The sequence below is a fragment of the Heptranchias perlo genome, chromosome 5 (assembly GCF_035084215.1).
Source record: "Heptranchias perlo isolate sHepPer1 chromosome 5, sHepPer1.hap1, whole genome shotgun sequence".
Lineage (NCBI taxonomy): Eukaryota > Metazoa > Chordata > Chondrichthyes > Hexanchiformes > Hexanchidae > Heptranchias > Heptranchias perlo.
Genome location: NC_090329.1, coordinates 27,362,496 through 27,381,407, shown reverse-complemented (window position 1 = coordinate 27,381,407; position 18,912 = coordinate 27,362,496). Strand labels below are relative to the sequence as shown.

The following is an 18,912-nucleotide window of genomic DNA, read 5'->3' as shown; positions in this document are numbered from 1 at the left end:
ATATCGAGCCCCATGAATCTCAATTAGAATCATAGAAAGGTTACAGCACGGAAGGAGGCCATTCGGCCCATCGTGTTCGCGCCAGCTCTATGCAAGAGCAATCCAGCTAGTCCCACTCCCCTGCCTTATCCCTGTAGTCCTGCAAATTTTTCCTTTCAAGTACTTAGCCAGTTCCCTTTTGAAGGCCATGATTGAATCTGCCTCCACCACCCCCTCAGGCAGTGCATTCCAGATTATAACCACTCGCTGTGTAAAAAAGTTTTTCCTCATGTCACCTTTGGTTCTTTTACCAATCACCTTAAATCTATGTCCTCTGGTTCTTGACCCTTCCGCCAATGGGAACAGTTTCTCTCTATCTACTCTGTCTAGACCCTTCAAGATTTTGAACATCTCTATCAAATCTCCTCTCAACCTTCTCTGTTCCAAGGAGAACAACCCCAGCTTCTCCAGTCTATCAACATAACTAAAGTCTCTCATCCCTGGAATCATTCTGGTAAATCTCTTCTGCACTCTCTCTAAGGCCTTCATATCTATCCTAAAGTGCAGTGCCCAGAACTGGACACAATACTCCAGTTGTGGCCGAACCAGTGTTTTATAAAGGTTCAGCATGACGGCCATACTTTTGTACTCTATGCCTCTATTTATAAAGCCCATGATCCTGTATGCTTTTTAACCACTTTCTCAACCTGTCCTGCCACATTCAACGATTTGTGCACATACACCCCCAGATCTCTCTGTTCCTGTACTCCTTTTAGAGTTGTGCCCTTTAGTTTACATTGCCTCTCCTCGGTCATCCTACTGAAATGTATCACTTCGCATTTTCCTGCGTTAAATTTCATCTGCCACGTGTCCGCCCATGCCACCAACCTGTCTGTATCCTCTTGAAGTCTATCACTATCCTCCTCGCTGTTTACTACCCTTCCAAGTTTTGTATCATCTGCAAATTTTGAAATTGTGCCCTGTACACCCAAGTCCAAGTCATTAATATATATCAAGAAAAACAGTGGTCTCAGCACTGATCCCTGGGAAACACCACTGTACACCTCCCCCCAGTTCGTAAAACAACCGTTCACCACTACTCTGTTTCTGTCCCTTAGCCAATTCTCCATCCACGTTGTTACTGCCCCCTTTATTCCATGGGCCACAACCTTGACGATAAGCCTACCATGCGGCACTTTATCAAATGCCTTTTTGAAGTCCATATACACCACATCAACTGTATTGCCCTCATCTACCATCTCTGTTACCACATCAAAAAACTCTATCAGGTTAGCTTAACACGATTTGCCTTTCATAAATTCATGCTGGCTTTCTCTAATCAATCCACACTCGTCCAAGTGATTGTTAATTCTGTCCCGGATTATCGTTTCTAAAAGTTTCCCCACCACTGAGGTTAAACTGACTGGCCTGTAGTTGCTGGGTTTATCTTTGCACCCTTTTTGAACAAGGGTGTAACATTTGCAATTCTCCAGTCCTCTGGCACCACCCCCATATCTACGGATGTTTGGAAGATTATGGCCAGTTCCTCCGCAATTTCCACCCTTACTTCCCACAGCAACCTAGGATGCATCCCATCCAGACCAGGTGACTTATCTACTTTAAGTACAGCTAGCCTTTCTCGTATCTCTTTATCAATTTTTAGCCCGTCCAGTATCTCAACTGTATCTTCCTTTCCTGAGACTCTGGCAGTATCTTCTTCCTTGGGAAAGACAGATGCAAAGTACTCATTTAGTATCTCGGCCAGCCCCTCTGCCTCCATGAGTACATCTCCTTTATGGTCCCTAATCGGTCCCACCCCTCCTCTTACTGCCGTTTTACTGTTTACATGCCTGTAGAAGACTTTTGGATTCCCTTTTGTGTTGGCTGTCAGTCTATTCTCATACTCTCTCTTTGCCCCTCTTATTTCCTTTTTCACTCCCCCTCTGAACTTTCTATGTTCTGCCTGGTTCTCACTTGTGTTATCAACCTGACATCTGTCATGTGCCCCTTTTTTCCATTTCATCTTACTCACTATCCCTTTTGTCATCCAGAGAGCTCTGGCTTTAGTTGCCCTCCCTTTCTCCCTCGTGGGAATGTGCCTAGGCTGTACCCAAACCATCTCCGCCTTCAAGGCCGCCCACTCTTCGATTACAGTTTTGCCTGCCAATCTATGATTCCAATTTACCCAGGCCAGATCTGTTCTCATCCCATTGAAATTGGCCCTCTTCCAATTGAGTATTTTTACTTTAGAATGATCAGTGTCCTTTTCCATAGCTATTCTAAACCTTATGATACTATGATTGCTGCTCCCTAACTGCTCTCCCACTGACACTTACTCCACTTGGCCTGCCTCATTCCCCGAACCAAGTCCAGCAATGCCTCCTTCCTCATTGGGCTGGAAACGTAACTGATGAAGAAAGTTCTCCTGATCACACCCCTTCTTTGCCCCTTATATTATTACTATCCCAGTCTATATTAGGATAGTTGAAATCCCCCGTTATCACTACTCTATGGCTTTTGCACCTCTCTGTAATTTCCCTGCAAATTTGCTCCTCTGTCTCCTTCCCACTAGTTGGTGGCCTATAGAATACACCCAGTAGTGTCATGGCACCTCTATTGTTTCTTAACTCTAACTAAATAGATTCTGTCTTTGATCCCTCCAGGACATCCTTTCCCTCTAGCACTGCAATATTCTCCTTATTCACACTGCCACCCCCCACCCCTCCTTTCTTTCCTTCCCTATCTTTCCAGAACACCTTATATCCAGGAATATTTAATACCCAATCCTGCCCTTTTTTGAGCCAGGTCTCAGTTTCATTTATCTGCCTGATTCGTTCTTTTCTGTCCTTTACACTTAACAAAGCCTCAGACCCCACAGTTAGACCCCAAAAAATGGAACTGTGGCAAAATACATCCAATCAGGTATCTTCCAAAATACTCCCCTTAATTTGCCCAATAATAGGGACAACTCGTACTTGTCCAGATGAGACAGTGCCTTGTGGCCCCCTTATCTCTCCTTATTTGCAATAACAAGATCCTTAGCACAATGTTTCCCTCTACTTGCAGTTGATGAATCACCCTATAGACTTTGAAGGTAATAAAGTACTCGGTAGCTTCAGCATTCTAGTATGTCTGAAGGAGTGGGAGTACCGTTATTTCCCTCCCTTAGCTTGCAGTAACAAGATTCACATGGCTGTTAGTCATCCTGTAGCTGCAGTAGCTTAATTTAAAAGCAGCCTATGTTGTGGTACAGTACTTTCAGCTAAAGCCTTGACTATTTAACCCTTTTGAATCTGGTTCTCCTAAATACCTTCAAAACCTATATTTCCTTATACATTTTACAGGTCTATTTATGCATTTTGCTACATGCTTGTGTTTTAATGGATCGGGGCAGGGGAGGGAGTGTTGGGGTGCAGAAGGGTGCCGAATATTCATAGTGCCCAGGGTCCCAAGAGTTCTTAATCTGGCTCTGCCCAGTGGGAGCAACTCCAACAAAATTCCCAACCGTTAGATTATAATTTAACACAGTAAACCAACCATCTCCTCGAATCACTGAGTGTCAGCAATATTTTCCATTGGATACAAAACTGGCTTAGTGGCAGAAGGCAGAGGGTGATGGTCGAAGGTTGTTTTTGTGACTGGAAGCCTGTGGCCAGTGGGGTACCACAGGGATCGGTGCTGGGTCCCTTGCTGTTTGTGGTCTACATTAATGACTTGGATATGAATGTAAAAGGTATGATCAGTAAGTTCGCTGATGATACAAAAATTGGTAGGGTGGTAAATAGCGAGGAGGATAGCCTCAGTCTGCAGGACGATATAGATGGGTTGGTCAGATGGGCGGAACAGTGGCAAATGGAATTTAACCCGGAAAAGTGCGAGGTGATGCACTTTGGAGGGACTAACAAGGCAAGGGAATACACAATGAATGGGAGGACCCTAGGCAAGACAGAGGGTCAGAGGGATCTTGGTGTGCAAGTTCACAGATCCCTGAAGGCGGCGGAACAGGTAGATAAGGTGGTAAAGAAGGCATATGGGATACTTGCCTTTATTAGCTGAGGCATAGAATATAAGAGCAAGGAGGTTATGATGGAGCTGTATAAAACACTGGTTAGGCCACAGCTGGAGTACTGTGTGCAGTTCTGGTCGCCACACTACAGGAAGGATGTGATCGCTTTGGAGAGGGTGCAGAGGAGATTCACCAGGATGTTACCAGGGCTGGAGCGCTTCAGCTATGAAGAGAGACTGGGAAGATTGGGTTTGTTTTCCTTGGAGCAGAGGAGGCTGAGGGGGGACATGATTGAGGTGTACAAAATTATGAGGGGCACAGATAGGATGGATACTAAGGAGCTTTTTCCCTTCGTTGAGGGTTCTATAACAAGGGGACATAGATTCAAGGTAAAAGGCGGGAGGTTTAGAGGGGATTTGAGAAAGAACTTTTTCACCCAGAGGGTGGTTGGAGTCTGGAACTCACTGCCTGAAAGGGATGTGGAGGCAGGAACCCTCACAACATTCAAGAAGCATTTGGATGAGCACTTGAAATGCCATAGCATACAAGGCTACGGACCAAATGCTGGAATATGGGATTAGAGTAGACAGGGCTTGATGGCCGGCGCGGACACGATGGGCCGAAGGGCCTCTATCCGTGCCGTATAACTCTATGACTCTATGACTCATATAGCATTGCTATGTTTGTATTGTGACACCATGAACCATAATCCTCCGTGAAGATCTACCCGTACCGTTCATGGCCTCAAGGTCTCCCTGACTCCTCCCTGTTATATTTTTCTTGCTGTTAACTGGCACTCATGGGTCCATATTTGGCTGTCAAAGTAACGGTGAGACTAATGGCGCCCACCGTTATTTATGTGTAAATGGTACAGCAACTTCAGGCGAGTTAAATACCAATATCCAAAAGTTGCTGTCCGAGATGTGCTGCTCTGCCGTTAGCTTTGTGAAAACGGCACCTTGCTGACAGCCTCACCATTGAAATGCATTGAATGGCATGAAGTTGCTGTATTTTCTCGGGAGATACGAACTAAACCTGCCGCAGATATTTAGGGCTAATAATTACAAGTGTAAGTATCCTTTTAACGACATGATGTGTTAATGACTGCTAATTAACCTCTCTGACACCAAAAATTAACTATTACAAGTGTGAAGTCTCATTCCTTCATCTTTTGAATTTTTCAGGGAGATTTTAAAAATGTCAAATTTTAAATTTTTTTTTTCTTACTTTTCCATTCTGTCTCTTTTTTGTCTCTCTCTTAAGCCAGTCTTCCTTTCTCTCTCTTGATTTCTCTTTCAGTATCTGATTTGACAGTGAATTCACCCTCTCTAATTCACCTTTTCAGTCCTTCCGCTGTTTATTTCCCAATCCTTAAATCTCATTGATTCAGGAGATACCCTGTTACTTGCCCTGTTCACTCAGGTTGCAGATGTCCTGTTTTCCCTCACTGCACCGTTATCAGCTCGCACTTTCAGCAACTCAGTGGCCAAAAAAATTTTGAGCTTTCGGGTGCAGGGCAAGTCTAACTAACAGATACCCTGAGACAGCGAAATCTGGCCCAGCATGTTATATCCTTGCTAGTCTATATATCCCTTGCTAATCAGGTATCCCAAACATCAAAGTTATCTCTTTTTTAGCTTTCGTATTTGCTTCCTATGGTCATCTCTTCTTTACTGGATGCAAACTTGTTACATTTTAAGATCTTGGAAGCTTATAGCTTGTTTCCTCCACATTTCCTCCGCCTAAATCTCAGCACCATGCAGCAATATAGAAGTCACTGTGTTGATATGGATTTTCACCTTTGTATTAGTAATTCATCCATGGCGTCGTCCCTCACTATCTTTGTAACCTCATCCAGGGCTACAACTCCTCCCAATTTTCCCTTCTACCGACTCCAGCCTCTTATGCATCTCCCCCCCCCCACCAACCTTGTCCCACCATTGGCAGGCCCCACTCCCTTGAATTCCCTCCCTGAATCCCTCCAACTCACCATTCCTCATTTAAGACCCTCCATGAAACCCACCCTTTGACCAAGCTTTTAGTCACCCCTCCTAATATTTCCTTCTTTGACTCGGTGTTCATTTTTTTCCCTTTTCCTTGCCACTCTGTGAATTGCCTTATATACAGTTCTGCATTATATATAGTAAATGCAAGTTGTTGATGTTGTAATAATAAATACAGACTTATCAGCTTTCTGAAAGTGACTGTGCACTAGAATCATAGAAAGGTTTCAGCACGGAAGGAGGCCATTTAGCCCATCGAGTCCGCTGTCCCCATTCTGACTCTTCTCGGCTGCTTCTTTCATCTGTAACAATGTTACCCAGATACAGGAATGTTCTGGCTATTCTGGTAGTCACCAAAGTATTTTTAGCATTTGCTTTTTTAATTGAATCTGATCCTCCCTTATTACTTCTGTCTTTTTCTTGCTGATGCCTAAGCAACATTCTCAGCAATAACATTGATTTAATCTGTTTCCCCTTTGCAGCTTCTCCGGATCTGGTGACATCAGCACAATATCATTGCCAAAATCAAAGCCTGCTGGCTCTTTTTCGTTTATCCATTCTGTTCGTAGCTCTTGTTCTCTCCTTACTCTTTCTCCAACATCTATTTGGTCACAATTCTGAATTGCAATAGGGAAGGGTATCTTTGTCCCGAGCCATTTTTTATTTGAAATGAATTTATTTGAAATAAATTGAAAATGTGTCCTTGTACTTCAAAATTCTGTTTCTTTCAGCATTTGATGATAATTACTAGATGCTTTGCTACTCTTAAATCGTGAGTGAATTCTCTATCCCACATACGGAATTGTAAGCCTGCAATTTATATATTTGGAATTCCAATGATTTCTTAATGATCCAGTGTAAAAGAAAAGTTTGTTCTACTCCTGTGGACATGGTCAAGCTCCTCATGATCCTATGTAGATCTACACTTTGCTGCCCTTTTCATTAATTCCCAGTTTATGGAACTTTTAATTGGCGTCCGCAGCTTGTCTGTTTCGTTCAAATGAGGCCCAATGCCCACATCATCGGACATGCTTCCAATCACGCCACACATACCGTGCCAGAAACTGGCACAAGTTGAATTTCTCCCCAATGCATCTTAATATCAACACAATGAGGCTCGAGAGCAGAGGAAAAGTATGTAATGCAGCTCATTAGAGCTTCAGAGGAACAGGAGGGGAAAGCTTAGAGCAATAATTGCTACATCAGTGTCAGTGAAATAGAGAAAGATAACGTTTGGGATGGTTGGAAGCCAGGGGTGAGAGGGATTGTCTGTCTTTCCCTTTATCCCTCCTATGAAGCTGGTGATGTGTTTGAGATTTTTGGTACTAAGTGCTTGGATTTGCGTCTCTTTAAACTTGAGGAGAGATGGGATAACTGCTGAATTCAGTTTCAGATGCATTGACAGGATGAGATTCAACACCATCTAGGTAAGTCACAACACGACACAATCTGACTACGATCGGTAGCGTTTTCTTTTTCGCTTCTTTCACATATGTATGCAGCTCTCACCTTTCCCTATACTCCTAGAACTGTTATTCTCCAGTTTCTATATTTGCCAATAAATGGTCTTTATTTGGTGAGACTGAAGTAGTTGTTCTCTGACAGCTGTTTAGTTAATCTTTCTGCCAAACTTTATCAACCATTAGTGTGAATCATTATTTATTTCTTGGCTTGCATTAACAATTATGCTGTATCCCTGGTGATTGTCTTTGTTTTGCAACCTAGTTTCTTTTCCTACATTCAACACAAGGCAAAGTAGGTGCACCCAACATTCTTTGATGTCCTGATATAATTGCTTGTAACTTATGCTTTATTTAACAATCTACTCTGATGTTTTCTACAGCGAGTGGTTAGGATCTGGAATGCACTGCCCGAGGGAGCGGTGAAAGCAGATTCAATCATGGCCTTCAAAAGGGAACTAGATAAGTACTTGAAAGGAAAAAAATTGGAGGGCTACAGGGATAGGGTGGGGGAGTGGGACCAGCTGGATTAATCCTGCAGAGGGCCGGCACGGACTCGATGGGCTGAATGGCCTCCTTCCATGCTGTAACTTTTCTATGATTCTATCTCTGAAGTCTCTGTTCTTTCTGCGTAAGAACTTCCCCTTTTCCAGATTTGATAAGCACTGTGTGCCTCTCTTTATTATTATCTAGTATTACTTTTATTTCTGTGTCTTTTTTAAAACCTGACTCCTCCATTTCCTCCAGGTATTTGATTGAGATTTACCAGACAGGAGAACTGGAGGACTGCTAAAGTTGTACCATTGTTTAAAAAGGGAGAAAGGGATATACCAAGCAATTACAGGCCAAATAGCCTAACTTCGGTGGTGGGAAAATTATTGAAAACAATTCTGAGGGACAATATTAATCGTCATTTAGAAAGGCACAGATTAATCAAGGACAGTCAGCATGGATTTATTAAGGGAAGGTCGTGTCTGACTAACTTGATTGAATTTTTTGAGGAGGTAACGAGGAGGGTCGATGAGGGTAGCACGTTTGATGTAGTCTACATGGATTTTAGCAAGGCTTTTGACAAGGTCTCACATGGCAGACCAGTCAGAAGAGTAAAAGTCCATGGGATCCAAGGGAAAATGGCAAGTTGGATCCAAAATTGGCTCAGTGGCAGGAAGCAAACGGTAATGGTCAACGGGTGTTTCTGTGATTGGAAGGCTGTTTCCAGTGGGGTTCCACAGGGTTCAGTACTAGGTCCCTTGCTTTTAGTGGTATATATCAATGATTTAGACTTAAATGTAGGGGGCATGATTGAGAAGTTTGCAGATGATACTAAAATTGGCCGTGTGGTTGATAGTGAGGAGGAAAGCTGTAGACTGCAGGAAGATATCAATGGACTGGTCAGGTGGGCAGAAAAGTGGCAAATGGAATTCAATCTGGAGAAGTGTGAGGTAATGCATTTGGGGAGGGGAAACAAGGCAAGGGAATACACAATAAATGGGAGGATACTGAGAGGTGTAGAGGAGCAGAAGGACCTTTGATTGCATGTCCACAGATTCCTGAAGGTAGCAGGACAGGTAGACAAGGTGGTTAAGAAGGCAGATAAAATACTTAGCTGAGGTATAGAATATAAGAGCAGGGAGATTATGCTTGAACTGTATAAAACACCAGTTAGACCACAGCTAGAGTACTGCATACAGTTCCGGTCACCACATTACAGGACATTGCACTAGAGAGGGTACAGAGGAGATTTACGAGGATGTTGCCAGGACTGGAGAATTTTAACTATGAGATAAGATTGGATAGGCTGGGGTTGTTTTCTTTGGAACAGAGGAGGTTGAGGAGAGATTTAATTGAGGTGTATAAAATTATGAGGGGCCTAGATAGAGTGGATAGGAAGGACCTATTTCCCTTAGCAGAGGGGTCAATAACCAGGGGGGAAAGATTTTAAGTAATTGGTAGAAGGATTAGAGGGGAACTGAGGAAAAATGTTTTCACCCAGAGGGTGGTGGGAGTCTGGAACTCACTGCCTGAAAGGGCGGTAGAGGCAGAAACCCTCATTGCATTTAAAAGGTACTTGGATGTGCAGCTGAAGTGCCATAACCTACAGCGCTACAGACCAAGAGCTGGAAATTGGGATTAGGCTGGGTAGCTCTTTTTCGGCCGGCACAGACATGATGGGCCGAATGGCCTCCTTCTGTGCCGTAAATTTCTATGATTCTATGCGACACTCCACCCACTGTCCTCCCCCCCCCCCCGGGACTTACCGGTAGGACACTGCAGGCGAGGCAGGCCGCCCAAAATATGATTTCTCTGACGAGCGAACTGCCTATGGAGGCACCGGCATCTTGCCATGATTATTTAGGCGAGGCCAGAGGACCAATTTCTCATGATTCTTGGGTCTTTCTCTTCAGGCACAGGGATCGCTCCCTGCACCAAACTGGCCGAATGAATTTCGGTGGCAGCCGCTGGCTAGGCCGCATCCACATCTAGAAAACCTGAAGGCCTGCGCCTGCTCCACTCGGCAGCCTAATTTCCCAGAGTGGTTAGGCCCCTCATTGGCATATGCAAGGAGCCTAATGCCTATTTTAAGGCAGCCGCCCTGGACGCCTGAAAAATGGCCAGATCCGATTTTGGATCAGGTGCTTTTCAGCCATCTTGGGGTGCAGGACGTGGTCCCCAAAATTGGGCCTGGTTGCACCCATTTTACCCATTTTAGAACAGGTGCAATGAGGTCCAATTTCTACCCCTCACTGTCTCAATTCATGAAAGGCTCACAGTCAGCCTCTCAATATACAAATTCTTGTCACCCTAAAGCACCGTCAGGTAAAGCTTTCTCAAAGATTTTTTTTTTTAACATCAAATCCGTTGACAACCGTTACTGTTGCTGACTTATGATTTTTTTTAAAAAGAAAATGTTTTATGAAAAAAGGGCGGAGCTTGCCAAAGATTTTGCTGAACCTAGTATGACAGTCTCACTACCTCAAACATCAAATAAAGGCTGTGGTAATTTCAGAGAGAATGCAAATTATCAAGGAGACTTTGTATGAGTGATATTATTGGTAATGTTATGAAAACTTTGATGAATATGATACTAATGCTGGACAAAATTATTTTTTATTTGATTGACACAAGATTTCTCAAGTGAGCTTCTCATGATAGGTGAATGTTATGATTAATGGCTCAGAATTTGCTGGGAAATTAATGGCGAGTTAAATGTACACACTCTTATTAGTGTGTAAGTAACTCAGCGATTCGTGGTGAGGGAGAGATACCCCGTGAGTTGCGAATCGCCACAAACTGCTGAACAATTTGCGCCACTCCACCGTTAGCCTGGCAAAAATGGGAGCTTGCCCTCAACCTCTCCATGAGTTTCAAGAGATTGCTGCATTTACGCTGTTAAAATAAATTAAACTCGCCGCAGAAAGTTGAGGCTGGTACTTAACGATGTAAGAACCTTTTTAATGATGAGATTTATGTTCCTGCAAAGCCACTCAACCTCGGAGACTCAGAAAGGGAACAATTAGTTTCTGGAGTTTCAATCCTACAGGTGGTAAATTGTTCCGAGGGTATTTCCTTACTTCTCCTTTCTGTCTCTTTTTTTTCTCTCTCTCTTAATCCAATCTTTCTTTCCCTCTCTTTATTTCTCTTTCTATATCTAATTTGACACTGATTCACCCTATTTCCTTCTCCTTCATTCCTCTGCTTCTTTCTCAATCCTGAATTCTCATTGGTTAAGGAGATAGACTCACCGTTCACCAAGGTCCCAGATGCCTCGTTGCCCTCGCACTTCCAGCAATTTGCGGTGCAAAAAACCTTTCGAGCTGAAGGGTGAGGGAAAAAGTCCAACAAAAGATGCCCCGCTCCAGCAAATTCTAGGCCATTATCTCCACGTTTATTGTGAGCAACTCCTTTTTTAAATGTGTTTTAATATGTGATAGGCAAAATAATTTATACATTTATATTAGTATAGAAAATAGTGGAACAAAAAGCAATACTACATTGAAGTGCTCTAGAAGTTTCCTGCATGCCATTGGAGGAGACATTCTGTTTCGATTCACCACTGGTGTTTTGGTCTCAGCTTTTTGTCAATCTGTAACTGGACAGTAACTTTGATTGGAAGCCCACAGTCTGCCATTTTCTAATAAATGAAATTATGCCAGCTCAACAAAGAGCTGATATATTTTAAAACCCTATTATTGCTCTGTAGTCCTCAATATGTAAAAGATACACTAGGAATACACAGGGACGAGTAATAAACAACCAGTTGGTTATGGTAGTCTCAGAGAATGCAAGAAGGTACGAGAGTTACACCAACTCCATTACATATCTTATTCTCTGCCCATTACCCCGTCTGGAAAGGGCTGACTTTTACGATTAAATGTTGTAAGCTTTTCCATTATGTCAATTTAAGAAATTAAATCACTCATCTCATCTCCAATTGGACTCTATAGTTTCTGTCACAGGTTGGAATAAGCTTAATCCCTCACTTTTTTTATTATATATTCAGGCATACTGTGTAAATAATGAGACAGATTAGTATTAAATCAAACTACTTGCAGTTGTCTTTCTGTTAGATGTCATGAGGACAGTGGTCTGGCAAATGAACTTTCCAGCCAAGTGGTCCTTAATACTGGTTTCAATGCACTTTAGTGTGTGAAGAATAATCTCTATTATTGATATCCAGAAAAGCAAAAAATCACTCGAGTAGAAAAATTAAAACAATCTATTTGGGCAAATTATTACTCAACACTTGCCAATTGCACTCCGCTTTCCTCATCGCCAAGATTCTGTACAGTCACAGCAGCAATTGAAACCATGGAATAAAAGAAGAATCCCATTTGGCAACAGTGCATTCAGGGTGCTGATGAGTCTTTTGTCTGAATGTGCTACCTATAAAATGTGTGTTTATTTTTAATTTTCTACTTTTCCTCTCCTGAGGGAGATGCTTTATTCTGAGGTATGGTTCCATGGGCACCATATGCCCTCTGGTGCCAGTCTTCATGCCTTGGCAATGAGTGTTGGCAGAGTATTCAACATGAGGAACATCACAACCAAGCCCAATCCCCACCCACCGTCCAAGACTCCTGTTGGGGTCATTAATAGTGATCTGGAGTAGGAATCCTGACACAGGTTTCCCCTCCCTAATCCAAGCGACACTGCCACCCAGTTAAGACCAAATAACTTGCCACAGACTTGGAATGTTACCTGGGACTTTCCTTAGCTGTGTAGTTCAGTACTGTACTGGGCAGTACCCCTTCCCACTGGGTCATTTGGAGTGCATCTTAAAATGTGCCTTCCATTTTAGCTACCCGTCTATAAATTGCATATCAAGACTGATGAAAGCTCACCGAGTTTCAGTTAAAACTTTCCATTGCATCAAGATGGGGGGAGGGGGATGGGGGGTGGGGTGGTGGGGAGGGGGGTGGGGGAGGGGAAGCTAAAATAAACAAGAGATGAGTGTAAAGGTCAGACCAGGATAAGGAATAAAGATAACATAAATGGTCAAGGAACAAGTACAAAACAAGTATGAGAGCTGTTAAAAATAAAGTAAAAGGAATAACTATTAAAGGTGAATTAAACTGCCTGTTCAGCAATGTACACAGTGTCCAAAATAAATCATGGGAACTGGAAGCAGTAATCCTTATCTTGGAACCAGATGTAGTAGGAATAACTGAAACATGACTACATAAATAACAGGACTGGCAACTAAATATTGCAGGTTATAACATAATCAGAAAGGATAGGGGGAGGAAGAAGAAAGAGGGGGTGGGGTAGCTGTACTAATTAGAGATAACATAATGGCAATAGAAAAAAGGAACATAATTAACTGAAGGATAGAAGCAGAATCCATATGGATTGAAATAAAATAAAAGATGGGATCGATCACACTAATAGGGGCATACTACAGACCACCTAATAGTGGAAAGGAGCTGGAAGAATAAATATGTGAGCAAATATATGAAATAAGTAAAGAGCGTAGAATAATAATCATGGGAGATTTTAACTATCCCCAAATAAACTGGCAAGAAGAGGTAAGCAAAAGGGTACAGAAAATGGAGTTTTTACAATGTGTGCAGGACTCCTTTCTTACCCAGTATGTAAAAAGCCCAAAAAGTGAGGAATCACTGCTGGATCTAATAATGGGAAATGAGCCAGAACAGATCAGAGAAGTAAGAGTAGGGAACATCTAGGCAATAACAATCATAAGATAATAAGATTTCAGATAAAGATTGGGAAGAACATAAGTAAAACAAAGACCAAAGTAATAAATTGGAAAAAAGCTGATTTTCAGGAGATGAGAATGGAACTGGGAAAATAAACTGGAAAAAATTACTAATAAACAAAGAAATAGAACAGCAGTGGGAAACATTTAAAACAATGATCAATAGAGTCCAGGAGAAATATATCCCACTAAAAAGCAAGAACAAACTAGCCAGTAATGACACACCATGGATGAATAAAGAGATACGGGCAAAATTGAAACTAAAGGAAAAGGCATATACTAAGTACAGAGACAACAAAGGAGAGGATGACAAAAGGGAATACGAAGAGGTTAGGAAAGAAATAAAAGAACAATTAGGAAGGGAAAGAGAAACTATGGAATTAAATCATCAAGGAATATAAAAATAAATTGTAAAATATTCTACAGACACATAAATAACAAAAGAATAATCAGGATAGTGATAGGGCCACTAAGGGATACACATGATAAACTCACAGATAATGACAGCAAAATGGCAGAAATATTAAATAATTACTTTCCCTCAGTATTTACCAGGGAGACTGACATGGTGGGCATGACATTAGAAGAAGAGATCAAAAAATGTAAAGACATTTAAGATAGAAAGGGGGGAGATAAACTAATCAAACTTAGAGAAGATAAGACCCCTGGTCTGGATGGTTTGCACCCATGCATATTAAAAGAAGTTAGGGAAGAGATAGCAGAGACACAATTACATATATATAAAAAATCATTGGAAAATGAAATAGTGCCAGAGGACTGGTGGACAGCTAATGTGTTTCCTATATTTAAAAAGGGAGATCGAACCTGTCCAGGGAACTATAGACCAATTAGCTCAACATCGGTGGTGAGAAAGATAGTGGAATCCTTATTCATAGATATAATAGAAAAACATCTAGAAACTGGAAGTATAATAAAGAATAGTCAGCACAGATTTCAAAAGGGAAGTTGCTTGCCCAAACTTATTGAATTCTTTGAAGAAGTAACAGAAAGAGTAGACAAAGGTAATGCAATAGATGTAATATATTTGGATTTTCAAAAGGCCTTTGATAAGGTACCGCATTGTAGACTCATGACTTAGTTCAGAGCATGTGGAGTTAAGGGACAAGTAGCAGAATGGACAGCAAGCTGGCTACAATACAGAAAACAGAGAGATGGGGTTAAAGGTAGTTACTCAGACTGGCAAAAAGTTGGGAAGTGGTGTTTCACAAGGATCGGTGCTGGGAAAACTGTTGTTCACCATTTACATAAACGATTTGGACACGGAATTGGATGTACAATTTCAAAACTTGCGGACGATACCAAATTGGGAGGTATAGTTAATACCGAGGAGAACTGCGACAAAATACAGGAAGACATTAATAAACTTGTAGAATAGGCATGTAATTGGCAAATGAATTTCAATATAGATAAGTGTGAGGTGGTGAATTTTGGTAGGAAGAATAAGGAGGCCACATACTGCTTGTCTAAATGGGGTAGAGGAGCAGAGGGTCGGGGGTTACAGATAACAAATCACTAAAAGTAGCGACGCAGATTAATAAGGCCACAAAAAAGCAAACCAAGCACTGGGGTTCATTTCCAGGGAGATAGAATTGAAAAGCAGAGAAATTATGTTTAACCTGTATAGAACCTTGGTTAAACCACATTTGGAGTACAGTTGTGAGCAGTTCTGGTCTCCATATTAAAAAAGGATATAGAGGCACTGGAGAAGGTGCAAAAAAGTTTTATTAGGATGATACCAGAACTGAGAGGATATACTTACCAGGAAAGGCTGATCAGGCTGGGGCTCTTTTCTCTGGAAAAGAGAAGGCTGAGAGGTGATCTGATAGAGGTCTTCAAGATAATGAAAGGGTTTGATAGGGTAGACGTAGAGAAGATGTTGCCACTTGCTGGGGTGTCCAGAACTGGAGGCCTTCATCAATAATATAAGATAGTCACTAATAAATCCATTAAGAAATTCAGAATAAACGTCTTTACCCAGAGAATGGTCAGAATCTGGAACTAGCTACCAGAAGGAGTAGGTGAGGCATAGATGCATTTAAGGAGAAGCTAGATAAACACATGAGGGAGAAAGGAATAGAAGGATATGCTGATAGAGTTAGATGAAGTAGGGAGGGAAGAAGCTCATATGGAGCATAAACACCAGCACAGACCTGTTGGGCCGAATGGCCTGTTTCTATGCTATACATTCTATGTAATCTCAATGCTAATAAGAGGTGTTGGGGGAAAAAAATTGGATAGGGCCTATTATTGGGCGGGGGTAGCGTGATCCACTGTTACCCCGCACCCAATGGCCCCTGCGCAGGCAAGACGAGACTTTCATCAGGCCTGAGGACTTGCCTGCAAGCAGCATTCCGAATCAGCGCTGAACCGAGGATTCAATGCAATTCGCACTTTCCACCAGCAGGGGAGCCCCAATCTCTTAAAGGCAGGCTGTCTCTTAAAAATCTCTTAAAGGTAGCTGGTAGCTGGTACCTGTTATTTGCTGAAAATAACAGTCCACTGTCTGCACGGAGTCTGAATGGAGATCAGACATCGCACATGCAAAACACAGATGTAGCTCCCGTCCCTATGTTTACAAACTGATGAGTTATGTTAAAACATTGGATGAAGGTTACGCACTACTAAATCCCACATCCTCCAATCTGCACTCCAGACCTCACCAATCTGCCGATATGAGGCCGGCGAGAGTGCATGCACCAAGGTTTTCTGCTGATGCACTAGAGACCTTGGTGCAAGACGTGGGCAGAAGGAGGGACATCCGCAGGTGGTGTGGGGGGGAAGGGGGTGCAAGAGGCCCTCCAGGCATATACCCAAAAGGCAGTGGGAGGCAGCGGGGGACGAAGTCAATGTCAGGCGCACAACATCATGAACATGGATGCAGTGCAGTGCAGCCAGCACGGACACAATGGGCTGAATGGCTTCCTTCTATGCTGTAAATTTTCTACGATTCTATAAGTTCAATGCTTTGACATGAGTGGTCAAGGTGAGTGAGGTTATCTGTCAAGTGGCGTCTCCTACCAACTGCACCACTAGCTGTTCCATGCACAACACCCCTCATCACCCACATACCAACAAACTCTTTCCCTCAGTACTCAACTCTTCCAATCAGATGCTTCTTCTCACCCTTACACATTACCACTGTTTCAAGCCGCCCACCCACAACTCACAGGCCACACACACTGGCAGCTATTCAACCATGACAGGCACATCACCCAGACACACATCCCACTTTCTTGTAGGAGAAGGTGGCGCATATCAGGAGGCAGCAAGTGGTTGTGGCATTTAGCCCCTCGAGCCTGTTCCGCCATTCAATGAGATCATGGTGGACCTGTGACCTCACTCCATATATCCGCCTTAGCCCCATATCCTTTAATACCCTTGGTTCACAGAAATCTATCAATCTCAGATTTAACATTCGCAAGTGAGCTAGCATCAACTGCCGTTTGCAGAAGAGCGTTCCAAATGTCTCCCACCCTTTGCGTGTAGAAACATTTTCTAACTTCACTCCTGCACGTCCTGGCTTTAAATGTTAGGCTATGTCCCCACGTCCTAGTATTGAAGTCTAGGAGACCTCCAAAAACAGTTACAAATGTCTCGGCAACCTGTAAATCCTGCATGGTCCCTTTAAATAGCGCTGGCGGGGTCCTCCCACTCTAAGACACGTTCAGATGGTCGGGGTTAAGACTGTGCGTTGAGTTGAGTGTTAAGTGCCAAAATGGTGTCTATCACTTCAAATCAGCATTGCACACTGATTGTATCCATTTTCTCCCTAATTTACATGATTCTAGCATTCGTTGCCTGCGCTAACTCCAAGATGGCTTCCGGCGCACGCCACGCTGGAAACGTGTGTGCGGCCAAGATGCCATCTTGAATGTTGGAGAGGCTGTGTAGCGCCAAAACAACGTGCACCACACAACGCAATTTAGCGCCCGTTGGATCTAGGCAAATCTAATCCATTCAGAGTCACGGCCACAGAAATTTACAGTATAAAAGCTTAATTGTTTTTCTTCATTCAGTGGAATTATAATTTAAGGCAAAGTGTACCAACTTATTTTTCAATCTGTTTTCTTCCCTTTTCTTTTTCTCCCATGATGAATTGGTTGTGGAAAAAAAGCGCATTTACCTCTAAAATGCAAAGCAGACAAATGGGGACGTCAGGGAGAAATATTATGAAGAGCACAAGTGTAAATGAGGAGATGTATAATCTGGAAAATAATGATGGCAGTCAGTCGGATACTGCTGTGGGAACCGTAGGAACAGGGGGCAAGAAACGAAGATCGAGTCTGGGTGCCAAAATGGTGGCCATTGTCGGATTGACAAGAAGGAGCAGAAGCACATCTCAGCTCAGCCAGACTGGTGAGTGTTCATTTTTGTGGTCAGGTCTCTCCATTACCCATTCTACCAGCTGGAAAAAACAGCTGTAAACAGTGGAATTGCAAATTAAGATTTTAATCACGATAATTCACTTTTTTGATGGCAATAGCTATGTCTGCTTTTAGTCGAGCTTGTGTGTAATGTTGAGTAAGGCCCCAGTAAGAATAATGAGCTGACTAAGTGACACAGAAGGTAAGTTCCAAGTGATTTATGTGCAGAGCAGAGTTACTTTTAAGTGCCTGAACTGTTCTGTCCCATGTACCGGATATATTTTGCAATGGAAATAAAGTAAAAACGTGGTCAGATCACATCTTCAGGGCAGGATAAATGGGAGGATACTGAGAGGTGTAGAGGAACAGAGGGACTTTTGAGTACATTTCCACCGATCCCTGAATGTAACAGGACAGGTCGATAAAGTGGTTAAGAAGGTGACTAGGAGGGGGGTTGATCAGGACATAGGGCCGTGAGGTGATTGGGATGGGGAGATCGATCGGGAGGGGGGCAATCAGTGGCCGGTACCGTCCCGTGGTTATAATCTGGAGCTGGGAAGAGCATGCCTGGCAGCTGGTGAATCTGCATGTAGAGCTGGTTTTCCTGCCCTTTTAGGGCAGCCCAATTTTGCACAGGGGGCCTCAAATGGGTTTTAAGCCCCTTATTTGCATTTGCAAAGGGCCTAACTCCTGTTTCGGGTGCAGGCCCTGGATGCCCATTTTTTGCCTATGGCAAATGGAATATGGCAGGCAGCGCACCTCCGACTCGTAATGAGCACATACTTCATGCCCACTTTATTGGAAGCTTAGGCGCCCGTTTAGTACCTGAAAATCAGGAGCTGTGCCAACGAATTTCTAGAGT

General features: G+C 42.9%; 1 protein-coding gene across 13 annotated transcripts in view; it reads left to right on the top strand.

Annotated features, from left to right (window-relative positions):
- Positions 1-18,912, top strand: part of LOC137321665 (regulating synaptic membrane exocytosis protein 1-like) — a 984,914-nt gene that overhangs the window by 812,406 nt on the left and 153,596 nt on the right. For all 13 annotated transcript variants that reach the window (XM_067984176.1, XM_067984183.1, XM_067984175.1 and 10 more), the window contains one exon: positions 17,801-18,042. In XM_067984176.1, the coding sequence (XP_067840277.1) occupies positions 17,801-18,042 (242 nt within the window). The remainder of the gene's footprint in view (positions 1-17,800; positions 18,043-18,912) is intronic.